Source organism: Carya illinoinensis, chromosome 1, assembly GCF_018687715.1.
Source record: "Carya illinoinensis cultivar Pawnee chromosome 1, C.illinoinensisPawnee_v1, whole genome shotgun sequence".
NCBI classification, from domain to species: Eukaryota; Viridiplantae; Streptophyta; class Magnoliopsida; order Fagales; family Juglandaceae; genus Carya; species Carya illinoinensis.
Window position 1 is genome coordinate 45047061 of NC_056752.1, and position 17784 is coordinate 45064844.

The following is a 17784-nucleotide window of genomic DNA, read 5'->3' on the forward strand; positions in this document are numbered from 1 at the left end:
AAATTCAAACCTAATCTTTTACTTTTTGTATAAGTCTAAAAAAGCATCAATCACTTTTGAAAATATTCAAATAAAACATGCACATGTGAAAGATGACAATCAATCATCTTTAATATTTTCAAAGTTCAACCTTTTAATCAAGGCATGCACATGCAAAAGATGACAATCAATCATCTTTCAAAATTTTCAAATTTAATTTTCAAAAATATTCATGCACATGTGGAAAATGTATTTTAATGCTTTATGATAAAATATTAATTTTGAGCATTAATCCTAATTTCGAATTTTGAAGAGATTTACAACATTACTCTATAATTTTAATGTGAACTTGTTCCCTTCTTGCTCATGCTTGTTTCCTTGATGTGCTTGACTCCATTGTGTAGACAACTTGAGCTTGAGACTTCTTTATTCTTTGAATTCATTTGTTATCATCAAAATCCATATGTAGATTTATAATCACATGAAACTTGAAACCTTGAGTTCAACAATAATACATTTAAAATTTCACTAATATACTATTTTTTTTTTTTGTGACTAGTTTAGCTTTCACAATTATTAATATCCAAATTTTTGCTATAGCCCTTAATTCTTGAAGAGATAGGGGACGGTGGCCCCTCAAGAATGAAGCACATTTGAGATAATAACAGATCCAATTATTTTTTTAAAGGTGTTATATATAAGCAAATTGATGTTATAAAATATAGATTGATAAAAATAAATTTATAAATTAAACTAACTTAATCTGTTACGTCAAATCAATTTTAGAGTAAAATTTTTTTACAATCTCATATAAAATTTGTGACTTTAATTTTAGAAATAAAATTAAGATCTTCATCAATTATCTCGTCTAGGGAAAAAAAATGAACAATTAAAAAATTAATTTTCATCACTTCCCATCATCTGTTCAGTGATCACCCATCTACAATCACCAGTGCCACGCGTCTGTCGCGACAAAATCTAACAGCAAAGCATGACGGTGGCTCCTCTCCTTCCACCGGGTAATGGCAGTTCCTTCTTGGAAGGGAAAAGAATAAAGAGTGAGTGACGCGGCGCCGTTCCTTTCGGCTTTATTTTCTTCAGCCTTAAAGCACGAATCCTCCTCTTCTCCTCTTTCTTTTCCTTGTTTGAATTTCTTCGGTGGCTGCCTTTTCCCATTCTCTCTCTCTCTCTCTCTCTCTCTCTCTCTCTCTCTCTCTCTCTCTCTCTCTCTGTGTTTATCTCCCTTCCACAGCAATCAAAGCGGCAATGTCTTTCAGAGGGGTAAGCTTAAGCTTTCACTGCAAGTTTGCAACTTTCTCTTCTTGTTCATTTCACTTCGTTTCGATCCTGAAACTGTTTCCTTTAGATCTAATGTTTGGTTCCTTTTATATTTTTAATATATATATATATTGGGCGTGCATCTAAATCTTATATAGATCTTAATTTCTTGTAGTTCAGAGTAACTCTCTTTAAGTTCTCGGATTTTATCTGCCTTACTGATTTTCCCTTTTTAGTGTTTCGGAATTCTGATTCCTTGTCAAGAAATGAAAGAGTATCTGTCTTGCACTTTTTTAAAATAGTTTTTTGTTTGAAAAGCTTGTGGTTTGTTCTGAATACCAGTTGGTTTTGGTTTTGTCCCACTGCTTGGGGAAGTTTTTGTGGGTATCAGTGCCTATTTCCGCCCATTTTTAATTAATCTGAAATTGCGTATGTTTTACATGCATCTTTTTTTTATTTTTTTTTAACATACATCTTATATCGTAAATACCTGGGTTGATGCTATTTTCAGAGTCTTGCTTGTGGGGTCTGAATTTCTGAGCAGTTATGGCTTTTATGGTTGCATGCAAATGGGGGAGATAGTTTAGTAATAATATCTGAAATTGGAATCCAATTATATAGTATTACGAATCGAGTTCCCTATTTGTAATCCATGGCAGTCTGGATGAATGTTTGTGCTGTTCTCATGTTTTAAGGTTTAAACTGGGGAAGGCTTGAAGCATTGTGCATGTTGAATATTGAATGCATTAGAATTCATGCTTCATGGATGATTCTTTATTAATGGGAGCAGCCATTATTTTGAACCCAAAACCGTGCTTTGCTTCTTAAACCAATGAACCGGTGTTTGAAAACACCAACGTGAACCAGGAAACAAGTGATAAAGATGATTGATTAAAAGAAAAAAGAATGGAATACTTATGTATGCTATACTGCCATGGGACTTACCAAAAATTGTGTTCCATTTCTCAAGAAGAAGCCCCATAACCAATGTCTTTGGGCCATTCCACGTCAAATGGTAACAGTTTTAGAGGGTAACCAAGTCCTACCAATCAAGAGCCTCCCAACGTAAAGACGTTCACCTTGCCAGAAAAAACTTGATCATAGAAACTGCCACTTGGAGGATATTTTTAGGATTAGCATCGGAAAAATCACAAAACAATACAGAATTATCTTTGCCATATTGTTATAGTTGCTTTTTTACTATTACCGTTATTTTCATCAACATCGTTCTCATGGTAATTATATTTATTAACAATTTATCAGATCAAGTACTTTAACGAACTTCATTTTCAGACAAATGCTTCTTCTGGCATGGGTGTTGCTGAGCTCAGTAAGTCCACGTTCCTCGAACTGCAGAGGAAGAAGGTGCACCGCTATGTAATTTTCAAGATTGATGAGAACAAAAAAGAGGTTGTGGTTGAAAAAACTGGTGGCCCGGCTGAGAGTTATGAGGACTTCACTGCTGCTTTGCCAGAGAATGATTGCCGATATGCAGTTTATGACTTCGACTTTGTGACTTCTGAGAACTGCCAGAAGAGCAAAATATTTTTTATTGCATGGTTAGTCTCTTTTGCAATTGCTTAGTTCTGTACTATTTGGTTGGGAACCGGCCACAATTGTAGTATTGCACTCAAATGTGCCTTAGATCCTGAGACCAGTCATGCCAGTATTTTCCTGTGTTTCTTTTTATCGGCAAAAACTCTGGTAAGTGCTGAAGTTGCAATCTGAATACATCATTGCTTTATTTTTTGTCTTTGTTTGAATGAGAATGAGATGCGTACATTGAGAAGGAGCTATACACAACTGCATTGTGTTCCTGGACCTTCCTCAACTTCTATTGTGTGTTAAGATGATCTATTCCTGCAACCACTATTTTTTTTCCCCGATGATTAGTCTATTACAGAACGTCTAAATGAAGTTTTCCTGTCCAACCTTGATCTGCTACCATTCAACTTTCAATCTGATTTCTAAACTGTCATTTGCTTGGTACATGTGGACTAGTAACTGACACAGGAGCATCTCCATCTCGATCAAAGTTTCATGTTTCGCTCATTTTGTATTTTAGAGTAGCAGCGTGGTGATATACATAGCTTCCCTTCATCATGTGGTTGCCAATGTCATTATGTGGTTGCCAATGTTCTTCTCTATGAAGAATAGCTTCATAATTCAAGTATTTGTGGCTTCCATGCACAATTACACGAAAACTGGGTAAATAAAGTGAACAGATGGCCTTGTCTTTCTGAGAATAGCATCATTTGTGTTGCTCATTAGAAGACAGAGGATTGCTAATGTATGGGATAACAATGATGTCTCTCTCTGGTGTGTACCACTGGATGAGCATTTGGAAAGGGTGCTTTCAATAGTCGAGGATTTCTAGAGTTTAACTCTTGTAATGAGATTCGAGCAAAAAAAACTCTTGTAATGAGAAGGTTGAAGTAAGGTTTTAATGGTTGGTGTTTGTAGGTTCATTGAGAATCCACTCCCCTTTCTTTGGTTTCATGATCCTCTAGTTCTCTTGAATTTGATGAAAGAATGATGTTTGAGAATGTTTCAGAGCTGGAATCTGGTCTCCATGCAAGTGATGCCGAAGGCATCTTGACAAGGGCATGTTTCCAAATTGTTAAAGTTCCTATCTGTGCTTGGCTCGTTAATGTGGCTGTGAATGTTCTCTGTTCATTAATTTTCAATGTTCCTTGTGGAATGATTGGAATAATAGTCTTGTGGGAATGCCTCTTAGCTGTATTTTTGCTTGTGTTTTTTTTAATCTGTGATGTTAATAATTTTTCCTTCTCAATAAATCTAGGTCTCCTGCTGTATCCAGAATCCGTGCTAAGATGCTCTATGCAACTTCAAAAGACAGGTTCAGAAGGGAGTTGGATGGCATCCATTACGAGATCCAGGCGACTGACCCAACTGAGATGGATCTTGAAGTCCTCAGAGACCGTGCAAACTGAGCACTGGATTCAAAAGGCTTTGTTATCAGGGAACGCCTAGGCTTTGTTACCAGACCGTGCAAATTGCAATTTCCTGCTGCAATTAGTTGGACACAAATTATATATAGCTTTACTGTAAAATAATTGCCACCTGGGAAGGCTGATTGGGGGCTCGTAGATATGATGTACGGGGAAATTTGGGCTTCCTTATTGACATGATGCTTCCCTGGTGAAAATGGGTATGTTATGTGTATTGAGAATATGACTGCAATTTTACTGCGGTTCTCCGTAGAGTTCATTTTAGCGCTTATCATGGCAAGTTATGGTTTTCTGAACAGAACTTGGACCTCGGAGGTTCGCATACTAATGCCGAGGATTTGTCGTTTCAAAAATACCCATACCGTGGATGCTAGGGGTTGTAGTCAGCCTAACTTACAAATTCTGGTTGAGTTTTCCTTCGTTCCTTGAACGAAGTTTGTACGTGGCGATGGCAAATTAGGCACCTGAACTGCATGTTTGGTGTATAGAAGATATGAAATGGTCCCATGTTGTCCAGTTTCCACAAGCATTTTTATATGAACTTCAATCTATATTTGTGTTCCCTTCTGAAGAACCTTATTGATAGTCCCATGTTGTGTTTGCTCTGTGCCACTGCCTAATCGGCTTTTCAAGTAAATGAGTTGGACTGCAAATAATATTATCAGCTGAGTAAGGACATCGGAGACGTGGGTCCATGTTTAATGGTATTGGGCATCAAACGTGCAGTGTCTTGCGAGTTTGATAATTTTTGCATTAGGATTGTCTTGTGAATTAGGTTCTATAATTTTTTAGAATTTCTTTTTTTCCTAAGCAGGCAACTTTCATTAAGGAAAATAGTATGATAAAAACATAAAATATATCCTATTTATCCTATATAATAAATAAATAAAATCAATTAAACGCTCGGAAATTGTAATAAGAGGATGATTCCATACAAATTAGTGAATGTGCGTTATGCAAAGGAATGCATGCATCAATTTTGATATCGATGTATTTATACTAATTTTCAGCTATCTTGGAGTAAAATTATGGTATCTCTGACAATTACTTTCATTAAGGAAAATAGTATGATAAAAACATAAAATATATCATATTTATCCTATATAATAAATAAATAAAATCAATTAAACGCTAGGAAATTGTAATAAGAGGATGATTCCATACAAATTAGTGAATGTGCGCATTATGCAAAGGAATGCATGCATCAATTTTGATATCGATGTATTTTTACTAATTTCCAGCTATCTTGGAGTAAAATTATGGTATCTCTTACAATTACTTCCATCTTCTAGTTTAGAAGCACTTCAAGCTTGTGAGTCTACGTTAATATTGATCTTCCTTATGTGTTGTGAATGAGTTTCTTGAACTTCCATCTTCCACTTGATTTGGGTGGTACTGTATGTGAATATGGTTAAAATAAATTTCAAAGAGCCATCTATTGATCTACAAATTACTGCTGATGTGCTTGCATTTGGTTTGATTACTAATAAAAAATGATTGAATAGTGATTTGCTTAGGGAGGGGGTCATCTTTGAATTGTTGTTTTGGATTTTCCAGTCCCATTTATTATAGTAGTGTTTATAAATTCTAAGGACTCTAGAGATAAATTGATCAATGATAGGGTGGAGGATTCATGAATAATACGATTTTTAGAGAATTAAAGGTTGCCCATAGCAAGAAATGGAGGGCACATTCCGCATTAAAGTCCAGTATGAAGGTCTTATATAAGCAGGCTCGAATTGAAAGGCCCAACAAGAATCTGCATACTACACAACACCTTATTTGGAAAGAGATAAGTTTCATGCATGTACATACTTCAGTTATGTAAGGATAAACTCAGTGCAGAATAAGTATCATAGGATAGTGATCTCGTACGAGGATGATTTAGTCCAATAGATTTCCCCTATATATACTAGGTAATTCCCAAGAATGAAGTTAAGCTTAATGATATATACTTTTAAGAGGTGTTGAACTGATTTAAGCATCAGAATATTCTCAGGTGTAACCCACTGGAATTCTCTTGCTATTTGTAGGTAAGCGGTAGCATAGGCGGTGGTGGGACACATCCTCAACATTGCATAGGCCATGAAAAAAGGGTGCGGAGGTCACCAGACCACGCCACTCTTAAACACTTATGACAAGCCTTTGTAGCTTATGATATCACGAAAAAAGGGGGCAGAGGTCACCAGACCATGCCACCCTTAAACACCTATGACAAACCTTAGTAGCTTGCGGTGCCACGAAAAAATGTTGCATACATCACTAAACCACGTCACCCTTAAAACACTTATGGCAAACCTTAGCAACTTGCAGTGCCATGAAAAAGGGGTGCGATGGTCATTAGACCACACCCCTTCCTAAGGCACCCGTCACGAGCGTCATTGACTCACAAAGCAGAATATCAATAGCAAGCGGATCAAAATAACACAAGTGACTAAGAATGCATAGCAGAAAAATTGATGTGCAATTGTCATCAAGGTTTATTATGGTTACTTGTACAAAGTTTGCATATGGTACAAAAATATAATGAATAAGCGCAAAAAAAGGGGTAGGGGGCACAAGGAGAAAGCTAGGGAGCAGGTGGCGGCAGTAGAGGTTTGCCTATAAAGGCATTGGGCATCTCTTCCTACTTGAAAGTGTCAACATGGTGGCGGCGAGCAACTTCAGCAACAAACAAGCCCCAATCTAAATTCTCGAGGTCTGTAATAGGGTCAGTCAGAAGGCAGGACCTTAGCCTCAGAATGCCAGCACCATAACCATAAGCGAAGGCACGATCCTTGGTAGTAGGGGCCAGGACTAATTGGCCGCGTAGGCTGGCAATTTCTGCTTGGGTAGCAGCTAGTTCCTCCATCTTCTCGGTCAATTATCAGTCTTAAGCAAGGAAAGCCAGGTTGGACTTCCTAAGCTCCTCGTTTGAATCCTTACAGCTATCCTTGTAGTGCTGATGGAGCCTCTGGAGTTCTTCCAAGGCCCCCCGTGCCTCCGAAAGATCGAGAGCTGTGGGACGGTTCTTCTCCATAGCAACTACCAACTCTTGAGCTAGCCTCTTGCCGTGTTGTTGCAAGCGGTCCAACTCCTTGTAGGTTGAACCCAACTCCTTGTTAGAGTTAAGGTAGGCGAGGTCTGATTTGAAGCCTTTCCAAGCATCAACAAGTTGGGACTTGGAAGAATCCATTTCTGACTGAAGAAGCCTTAAGGTGAAGTCGTCCTTAGCCTTCACCTCTTGGGCAAGACGAACGGCGTCGCGGAGCTCAAGAACTCCACCCTCCAGAATCTCCATGTCACTGTGCAAGGAGTGGGAGTAGCCTTCCGACTGCTCTAGCAATATCTTTAACTCCTTTTGCTTCTCCACCAAAGCCTCCAACTCAGTCTAGTTCGCCTGCCATTTCTTGAAAGCAAACTTGGCGACGTAGCATAGCTGTTGCCGCTCTCTGACCTCCTCCTCAAGATGGGCACAATCTGTCAAGATCCATGCAGCTAAACCATTAATGCCCTGTGAAAGTAAAAATAAACAAAGGTGCGCTCAAGTAAGAAATTGCATGCAAACTTGGAAAGAGAAAGAATAGGTCAGTTACTGATGATACCTTAGAAAGCCAATCCTCACGGGCTGGCCATTTAGGCAGTGGCTTCAGCTTGGACGTTGGCAAAGGAAGAAAATGCACCACCACTAACCTCCTTGCCGAAGATCGCTTTGGGGTTAGGAGCATCTCCAGGCAAAAAAGTTTGGTTGATCCTTGACATTGAATCCACCATCCCTTATGGGGGACCCCCAAAGCTTGCAAGTGGGAGGAAGGTCCTAGTGCATGCCAAGTCAGCCTCAAGTAGGCAGGCGTCTTCTCCCAATGCACCACCCAATCCCTCAAGAAGGAAGGATTTAGTATCTCTGCCAAAAGATTGAGCGTAGGGAGAAGAAAGTGAGGCACTCACTGTGGCCAAGCAGTGAAGGAGTAGTACCCCCAGAGTCAGTGGTTGGCTGGGTCTCTGAGAGAGGTGAGTTGGTATCCATCTCATCACCCCTATCTTCATGGTGAGTTGGCGAGCCCCCGATTACACCACCCAAGTCTCCTGTTTAGGCAGGAGCTCTATCCACCCCTTCAGTAGAAGCAGTTTTCATTGTCACTTTGCAAACGCTCTCAGGGTGGTCGCGACTTCAGGGTCCAACTCGCCTTTCCCCACCAAGTTGTCGAAGATGGGAAACTCAAAGATGGGGCTGGACACCTGGGTGCACTCCTGTTGGGGGGGTCGAGTTCGAAGGTGGCGGCCAAATCTAAGAAGGTCAAATCTACCAAGCCCTCAGCATCTCCTAGTCTCGGAGAATGTAGCTGTGTAGAAGACCCGCCCATCCTGGGAAGTTGGGCAGAGGCTGGCGAGGTAAAAGCCTGGGCATGGTCACTTTCTCGAGGAATCAAAGTTTTCTTTTGCTTGAATGCGGGAGGAGATGTGTCTTCGGCACGTGCCCTTCTTTTGTTTCTTTTCTTCTTTCTCATTCTCGTTTCTTTCATTTCTTTCTTTCTTTTCCTTTTTCTCCTCCCTTCTTCTATTGCTTCTCTTCTCCTTCTTCTATTTTCCTTTTTCTTCTTCAGGTGGCCTATTCTTCTCATTCTTCTCCCACGAGGCTTGGCCACCTTTCATACTTTTCTCTAAAAGCCTGCTGACGTGGAGAGAAGGAATTGTGGCAAAAATTATGAACGAGAACCCTTGAATGTGAGAGTGGTCGGGGGACATCAGGAACCAGTCGATGTGAGCGGGCACCAGTAGGAAATCAACATTATAAATTGAGTAATAGTTGAAAGGGACAAAATATAATTAACCCATAATTCAATTAAGTAATGTGACGCCCACAAATTCCGTTTGGGATCGGACGAACATTTGAAGCGTCGAGACATGCAACACAAAGTTACCTGCCCCCGTTCATGACATATAAGATGCAATGTTCCTAACATGCATCTAACATTATGCAATATTCGCAGCGAATAATTTTTTTCTTTAGCAATACTATGCACCAAATTAAAAATATCCCAAATGCTTAAAACATACTTCATACATAAAGACCCATTGAATAGATCACAACACTAGTCCAAAATGGTTATAATCCAAAAAGTACTAAAAATGCAACTCCATTGTACAAGTAGTAATTTACGTTAATTACTATGTTAACATTGACGTCGCACCGTCGCTTAGTCAACTGTATCTAGTTGATCAGCTCCTGATTCTCCTTCAAGTCCTGTAACAAGATCTACCATTCGGGGGAATGGTAGTTGGGACTACCAAAGTGAGATTTGATTACAAATCTCAGTAAGTTAACAAAAAACTTCCATACAAGCTAATGATGCATGCATGACAGTAAAAGCATAAATGCATAATCAAATTCATAAGTAATTAAAGCATAACTTGGCGTACAACATAGCATAATTGACATAACTTAAATTGAAACATGAACTGAACTTGACTTGATATGAATTTGATCTGAAACTTGATTTAGCATGAACTTGTTCTGAAACTTAAATTAACATGAAAAATACATACTCCACAGTTGTTGTGGCCCCATGTATTCTACGTGTAAATACATACTCCACAGTTGTTGTGGTCCCATGTATTCTACGCAAACTTGACTTAACATGAAAAATACATACTCCACAGTTGTTGTGGCCCCATGTATTCTACGTGTAAATACATACTCCACAGTTGTTGTGGTCCCATGTATTCTACGAAAAATTATTCTTTAACTGCTTAAATACATACTCCACAGTTGTTGTGGCCTCATGTATTCTATGTGTCGCAATTACTGTGTCTCACGTAGTGTATGCGTCACAATTGCTGTAACCCCATATATAAGTAATCAAGATGAAACGTGACTGGAATACGAAATTACTGAAGCCCTGACGTAACATAACATGACTTGAATATAACTTGAAATACATGACCAACTTGAGATAGAAATATTTCGTAACATTGCATAACATATAATAGACAACATATTTAACATGACATACTTGTAACAGTGAATATTACATGACTTGACATACATGTAATAGATGACATACTTAGTATGACGTACTTGTAAGGTACAGTAATACATAACAGAATATATTATGTAACAGATAAAAATTGACGACAGAATAAATTCTGTATAATAGACAATAACGTGATAACCTGGCATGGCATGACATATATGATAACATACATACATACACTGTAGTTCCTTTACTTAGCACACATACACAGTAGACTGCTAGTAAGTTAAAAGCTAACTTACCTCAATTTCCGCGTTTCTTATAAAACTTCAAGTGCGACCACGAGGAACTGTAATTAGTGATTCTAAAAGTTAGAACTAAATCACTAAATATTTGAAATATGAAAAATACTAACTTAAAGAGTAAAATTTTCATTTTACTCTCTACATGTGGGAAAATGACTGTTTTACCCATAACTTAAGGATTTTGCATACTAATTCCAAAAGTTTCCAAATTTTACATTCCTCATGTAAATTTTGTCCTAAACTTAAATATCAACTCAGAAAAATTTAAAACAAAACACAACTATGAAGAACACACTATGGCCGAAACATCTATAGGCCATTTCCCTTGATTTTTGTTGCAATTCCTTCCAACTTCAAAACTCATGCTTAAACCAAAATTTTGCAACAAACATCTTCCAATCCTAAGTTCAAAACCATACTTAAAATATCCATTTAGAAAAAGCTAATAATTAACACCGATCTTTTTTGTAAAAAGATCCAAGCACTTGAATCGCAAGTTTTGACTTTAAATCAAAACATCTCCAAGAATTTCAAAAATCAAATCTTACTTCTAACATATTCATAATATCATCCTAACATCAACCATGCTTTAAATCATCAAACTAAAGTCACCAAAATCACAAAATAACATTTGGAATTTTTGGTTTTACACTTAGTCCAAAAACAAAAACTTTTTCCTCAACTAGTTTTGATAAATCTCTTGATCTATGACTTATAAATATATGATCTTCAAACCAAACCATCATATGATTTAAAAAGATGTCATAAAACATATATAAGCTTCTAATTCAAGATCACATGGTTAGAAATTAACCAAAACATAAATTTAGCCAAGAATATTCACACTTTGGCTTATTTGAATATCTCTTTGCATAAAATTTCATATCTTTGAAACTAATATCAAATATTTTCAAAATAATAATATAACATGTATATAAGATACTTAGGATCTTCCAATAAAATTATTAAAGTCATTAGAATAGGTTTAGACCACCAAAGAATTAAACTTTCTCAAAACAGAAACTGTTTTTCTTTTTCCAGTTTCTAAGTTTCTAAATTTAAGAAAATCTTTCATCAAAACCTTTAATCATGAAAAAATCCTCAGCCAATAGTCACATATACATGTTAACAATACTCCATAAAATGTTCGGACTAATATCTATCCATTAGCTTGGTCAAAAACTCCAAACTATAACATATTCTCCAGTTTATCTCCTAGAATGACCTTTCTATAGTTTACACAATATTTGACTGACCAAATGATCTTCAAATGGAGCAAATAAGATATCCATGTAAACTAGACTAAAAAAGGAACAACTTATATGAAAGAGACTTTATGATAAAACACTTACAAAAACTTCGAAATGGGTGTGCAAAAGACCTCCTAAAAGTTGTCCTAGAGAGAGTGTTTGATATTTTTTCAATGAAAAGTGTAAATGAAGATAATTTCGTGGGGAGAGGTGGCTGGAGATACTTATGGATGAGATATGGAAGAGATGAGGCTGGAGTTGAGAGTTGAGTGTAGTTTTCTCCTACCCAAAATATCTATAAAAGATTATCTCATAATATTCTATCCAATAGTATCTACAAAAAATCAACTTAAGATATTTTTATCTAATAATATCTATAAAAATCAACTCAAAATATTTTTATCCAATAATATTCATGAAAATTACTGTGACGCCCCCAAATCCCCACGCCCGAACACGGGAAAATTGAGACGTCCGGATGGTGACAACCCGGGTCACCATCCCATCGACGGGTGCCGAGTGTGTGCAAGGCAACAGATGTGTACAGAGAAACACGCAGCGGATAACGAAAGTCATAACTAAGTACCAGAATTTTCTTAACGTAATACAAGCTGTTTAAAACATACATAAATAAAATATTACAAACACAAATACAGTTTTAAACAAATATAAAAGATAGCATCAGTAACCCGGCGGAGCCGCATCCTCGGGCTCAGCCTCCTCCTCTTCGTCTTCTAACTCTGCACCAAAAGCTACGGAACCACGAATGGTACCGCAGGTAAGTAAAACCCAAACACTACCAGATAAAAACACATAAAACTCAAACAAGATGTATGAACCATGCCCAATGCACAAAGCCCATAAAACCCAAGTTTTCCACACACGCCAAAAACCCATTTGGCCCAAAAGCATATCCTTTCTGAAAAACACGCCAAAAGTCACATTTGGCCGTCAAAAGTCCATTTGGCCCAATATCTCGCCAGAAGTCCATCCGGCCCATGCCAAAAGTCTCATTTGGCCTCATAAACCATTATCCAATTTTAACCGTATGCACCATGACCTCCCCTAGGGGTCATCCGCACACCCTGGCTCCAGTGTCACACCGTAGAGTACCACCACGCATGTGACACCTAACGAGCGATGCCCAGTTCCGCCCCGCGCGTGCGTAGCCAAGCATCCTTTAGCCCTCGCCAGCGAAGGGCCACGGAGTCGGTGAGTAGGGCGATGCCCGGTTCCGCGCCCGGCGCGTTCGTAGCCAAGCATCCCCTAGCCCCGCTCCCGTCATCTCTCTCGACAACTCAGGGGACATCACTCAGTTTATTCCGCTCCCGAGTGACCAGAGGAGCTCTACCGAGATAATAACCCATCCCGGCTTGGGCTCGTGATACACACGCACCCGTAAAACCACTCACGCCAATACACAGGCTTTTCACACATGAACAAAAATACACGTGCATGCACCATGAAATGTCATATCAATGCATAATAAAATAACCAACCAACATAAATCAATTAAACAGACAACTCCGTCCTCCATCCATCCGACCCCCGAAACTCCTCAGACTCAGTCCGGAATCAACAACCAACAACAGTAAATAAATTGAATGAGCGATATATATTTAAATCTGAAAATAGGGTTTGGAAAATACTTACAGCGCTATATGGCAATTTTAGAAAACAAGCGGCGTTACAAGCGGCGGAAAAACAACGTCACAGTGAAAATTCACTGTGGCCGTGGGTCTGAAAAACCCACTTTTGAACGGGGACAAACTAGGATACGAGATTGATAGGGTATGGTCTAGGGATGGTTGTGAAGCTATTGGAAGTGACGAACGGCCGTGGGTGGCGGCGGAATGGCCGGAAATGGCCGGATTACCCAAAACGGAAACTAAGCTCGTAGGAGCTGTTCCGGTGGTCGTTGGAGGCCGGAAATGGGTGGGTTAGGACGGCAAGGAGTCGGTGATGAAGTGGTGAAGAAATGGTGGCCGGAGGTGGAGCGACGGCGGCGGATCGGAGCAAAATCCGTGCGCCCTTCTTGGAGCTTTTCCGGCCAAACGGCCGGCCGGTTGGGGGTGGGTTTTGGAGGGGTGGTGCACCGGAGGGAGAGGAAGAGAATGGGACCGGTGGGAGGCCGAACGGTGGCCGGACGGCGGCGGTAGGGTAGAGAGAAGGTGACGCCGGCGTGAGGGAGAGGGAGGAGAGAGAGAGAGAGAGAGAGCACGGGGGGGTCCAAACGCGGGAGAAGAAGAGAGAAAAGAAAAAAAGAAAAAAAAGAAAAAGAAGGAAAAAAGGAAAAGAAGGGAAAAAGAAAAAAGGAAAAAGAGAAAAAAGGAAAAAGATGTGAAAAGAGATGAGGTCCAATCCTCACTCCGGGAAAACGAAACAAACCGCCAAAAAGATTAAAACCACAAAACAACTTAAAGAAATAAAACACAACCTCAAATAAATTAAATTAAATTAAAACCTAATTTTTAAAACGTAAATAAATTAAAATAAAATAACTGATATATTAATTAAAATAAAAACAATTATTTCCGCGAAAATGCACTCAAAAGCGGGTCATCACAATTACCTCAAGATATTTCTTTTTATCCAATAATATCTACAGTTTTGAACAGACGTTTTGTCCGAAAATATGAAAAAATGTTATTGCGCTATAAGACTTTAAATAACCCTCCGAGTCTAATGGCACAAACCATAATACATTTGGACACTTCTAACTATCTCCAATAATCAAAAACACACTTCTGATACTATAGTAAATAATAACACTAACTATGTAGTTAGACAAAAACCTATACGATTAATGGATTCGTGAAAACTTATGGGATTTTCACGAGGTTCCTAAAGTTAATAGAAATTTCACAATTGAATTTCTAACGGGCTGTTACAAGTAATACATATAATGTTGATGGCAAAGCAATTTGGCTAAATGACTCAATTCATCTTGCGATAGACAAGTTATTTTACCGATTTGGATTTTTGAGTTGTGCTAAAAGAATTGGACTAAATTGACTTTTAGTAAATCAATCTAAAAAATTCTATGCGGAGTCACTTTTGTAGACTCATTTGTGCATTCCAATGATATGATTGGTTATATATTAAAAAAAATTAATTCAGCCAATCATATTAATTAAGTGTGTAAGAAGTACATAAAAGTGACTGTATGTAATATTACTCAATCAATATATTAGTGTCGCGTCGCAATCTTTGTCTTATAGATTACAAAATGAATTTTACTATCCATGATCTCCACTCACTACATTTATCTTTATTATTTTTTAATTTTTTTAATTTTATTATGTTTAAACTAATTGATTTCTTCTACTCATCATCTATACATTATATATTTAATAAAATAAAAAATAAAAGTAATATGCAGGGTGTGAGGAAGAATTTTTCTTACAAAATAGAAGAGAACAAACATTCTTCTAATGAAAATGTCTTGATGACATAAAGTAAATCATATCTATTTTGTATAAATTACGAGATATTTTGATTATTCGCTTATTATAAATAAATAGATAATCTCTTTATTTATTTATATTAATTTAACTCATTAATGCCATAATAGAACCATCCAGAAGCTTGATATCCAACCATGTAGCATTTCAGGAATGCGCGTTCTGGTCCTTACGGAATTTGGTTGGATAAGCTTATGCTCTGATTTAAAAAAAGGGAGGAAAAAAATTAATTGGCGGAAGTATTGGTATAGATTTGGAAATTATTTTTATCTCATTTTATTTTATTATATTTTATTTTTTTAATATTATTTAAATATAAACACTTTTAAATTAATTATTATAATTTTTCTAAACTTTCAAATAAAAAATAATTTAATTTTTTTAAATCTCAAAATAAAAATAATATTAAAAAATTATTTTATAAAAAACTTTATAATATTTTTTATTTAACTTTTTTTTTTCTTATTTCTCAAAATCTAATAAATACCTAATTCAAACTATCTCATTACTATTCACAAAATTCATATATTATTTCATTCTCAAATCATCTCATAAGAAAACTCAAGAAAAAAGTCAAGAAATTGGTACTTTGTATTATACATGATGTAAGCACGCAAGATTGAGCATATTTGGATCTTATAATTTAAGTCTCGTTTAGTTACACAGTTCATATGAGAAGAGATATTTTGTTAAAATTTGAATAAAATATTTATTATAATATAATTTTTTAATATAAGTTCTGTTCTAAGATTTAAAAAAGTTGAATTATTTATTATATTTTGTATATGAATTTGAAAAAATTGTAAAAATGAGATGAGAAGAGATAATTTAGATTTGGGTAAACAAACGTGGCCTTACTTAATTAAGATAAACTAAGATCTTTGGTCAAGAAAAGCAATAAGGGGATACTTGATAATGTTTTTTATCCTATTTCATTCAATCTCATTTACTTTTCAAATATCATTTAAATATAGACACTTAAACTAATTATTAAAACTTTTTCAAACTAATAATTACAACTTTTCTAAACTTCCAAACATAATACAAAAAATAATTCAATATTTTTAAGGTGCTGTCTAGATAATTTATTGAGATGAAAGTTAAATAAAATATTATTTTTAATATTATTATTGTTTTAGGATTTGAAAAGGTTGAATTATTTATTATATTTTAAGTGAAAATTTAAAAAAACTGTAATGATAAGATAAAACATTTTCACTATCTAAAAATAAATATAATATTAAAAAATTATATTATAACAATATTTTTATTCAACTTTTTCTTTCTTATTTTTCAAAACCCCATAAATCATTATAACTCAAACTATTTTACTATTATTCACAAATTTTTTATCTCATCTCTTTCCGCATGCCCTTCTATAAATCTATCCGCCTTTTGAACAATTGTTTAGATAGGAAGACCTGAAGTGAATGTTTCACTTATTAGCTAGGGAACTAATTAGCTAGGAAGGAAGGATTGGAAGAGATTTGTTAATGTCGAAAAAGTCGCAAATAAGCCAAAAGGGAAGAAAGAGTTATTTTCGGCTCGTTATAACGATTTGAGTCACGATTGATATGGTCTGGAGCTCCCGACAATGGTCCGATGTGCTCCATAGTGTTGATCTGTACATCCATAATGGTGAATAAGAAGCAAATGCATAAAAAAAATAGAGTGGCTATACAAATTTAAGTAGGTTCGGCATAATGCTACATTCACAGGTATTTAGAGAGGAGAAATCCACTATAATATTTTTTTTTATAATCTCTCGTAATCACTCATTTCTCACTGTATAATAGAAATCGACGATCTATTTGTTGGAGGAGATATTCACGTTGGAGCTTTCATCGTGAAGTTAAAGAAGTTGAAGAAAAAGTTGAGGCTCCCTAGAATCACCTAGCCATTTCCTTTTTATTTGACCCATCTTTTTGTGTGCCCCTCGATAGTGGTGAGGAACAACTTTTTTTTTCCCTTATGTGTCTAACATCCCCTCCTTTGTTTTCTTTTTTTCTTTTTAATTTTTACCTTTTTTCCTTTTATTTCTTCCTTATTTTCCTCCTGACACATTCTCTTCCTTTGTCTTTTCTTTATCTCCCATTTCTCTCTCATTCTTTTATTTTGTAATGGGGATCATTTGATGAACTGGCTTGGATATCTGGGCTTGAAATATTTTATCCCCTGCAAGATTTTTTCAAAATTTTTAAGGGAATTAAGATTTCGATTGATTTTTTTGGATGCCTTTTTATTTGTAATATTAAATATAGTCATAGAATATATAAACACAACACCTTCTATTTGAAAAAGAATAAATTTATTATTAAAAAAATAATTTTTTTATATAGATTTTTATTTATTTATTTATTTTTCAATAGAAGGCCACGATACTTGATGTATTGAATTTTTTTTTTTAACTCTTTTAATAACACTAGGTTTGGATATGAAAAAGGTTTCAGCTTATCATATTTCATTATTATAATTTTTTTAATTTTTATATAAAATACAATAAATTTTTTAATTTTTTAAAATTTTAAAAGAATAATAATATTTAAAAATAATATTCTAACAATATTTTATTTAATTTTTAA

General features: G+C 36.1%; 2 protein-coding genes across 3 annotated transcripts; one reads left to right on the forward strand and one right to left on the reverse strand.

The window, feature by feature from the left end:
* The first annotated feature begins 966 nt into the window (after positions 1 to 966).
* Positions 967 to 4493, forward strand: LOC122277033 (actin-depolymerizing factor). 2 transcript variants are annotated; one of them, XM_043086921.1, is made up of 4 exons: positions 967 to 1155; positions 1196 to 1260; positions 2551 to 2816; positions 4061 to 4493. In XM_043086921.1, the coding sequence occupies exons 2-4, from the start codon at positions 1246 to 1248 to the stop codon at positions 4209 to 4211; spliced, it is 432 nt and encodes a 143-aa protein (XP_042942855.1). In that variant the 5' UTR covers positions 967 to 1155; positions 1196 to 1245; the 3' UTR covers positions 4212 to 4493. The 2 variants fall into 2 exon arrangements, with proteins under 2 accessions (XP_042942855.1, XP_042942852.1); XM_043086918.1 differs by having other exon boundaries at positions 968 to 1260.
* Positions 4494 to 6708: 2215 nt separating this feature from the next.
* LOC122303069 lies at positions 6709 to 9190 on the reverse strand. The gene is made up of 2 exons (XM_043114609.1): positions 7814 to 9190; positions 6709 to 7722 (listed from the first exon to the last, which is right to left on the reverse strand). The coding sequence occupies exon 2, from the start codon at positions 7507 to 7509 to the stop codon at positions 7102 to 7104; it is 408 nt and encodes a 135-aa protein (XP_042970543.1). The 5' UTR covers positions 7510 to 7722; positions 7814 to 9190; the 3' UTR covers positions 6709 to 7101.
* Positions 9191 to 17784: the final 8594 nt, after the last annotated feature.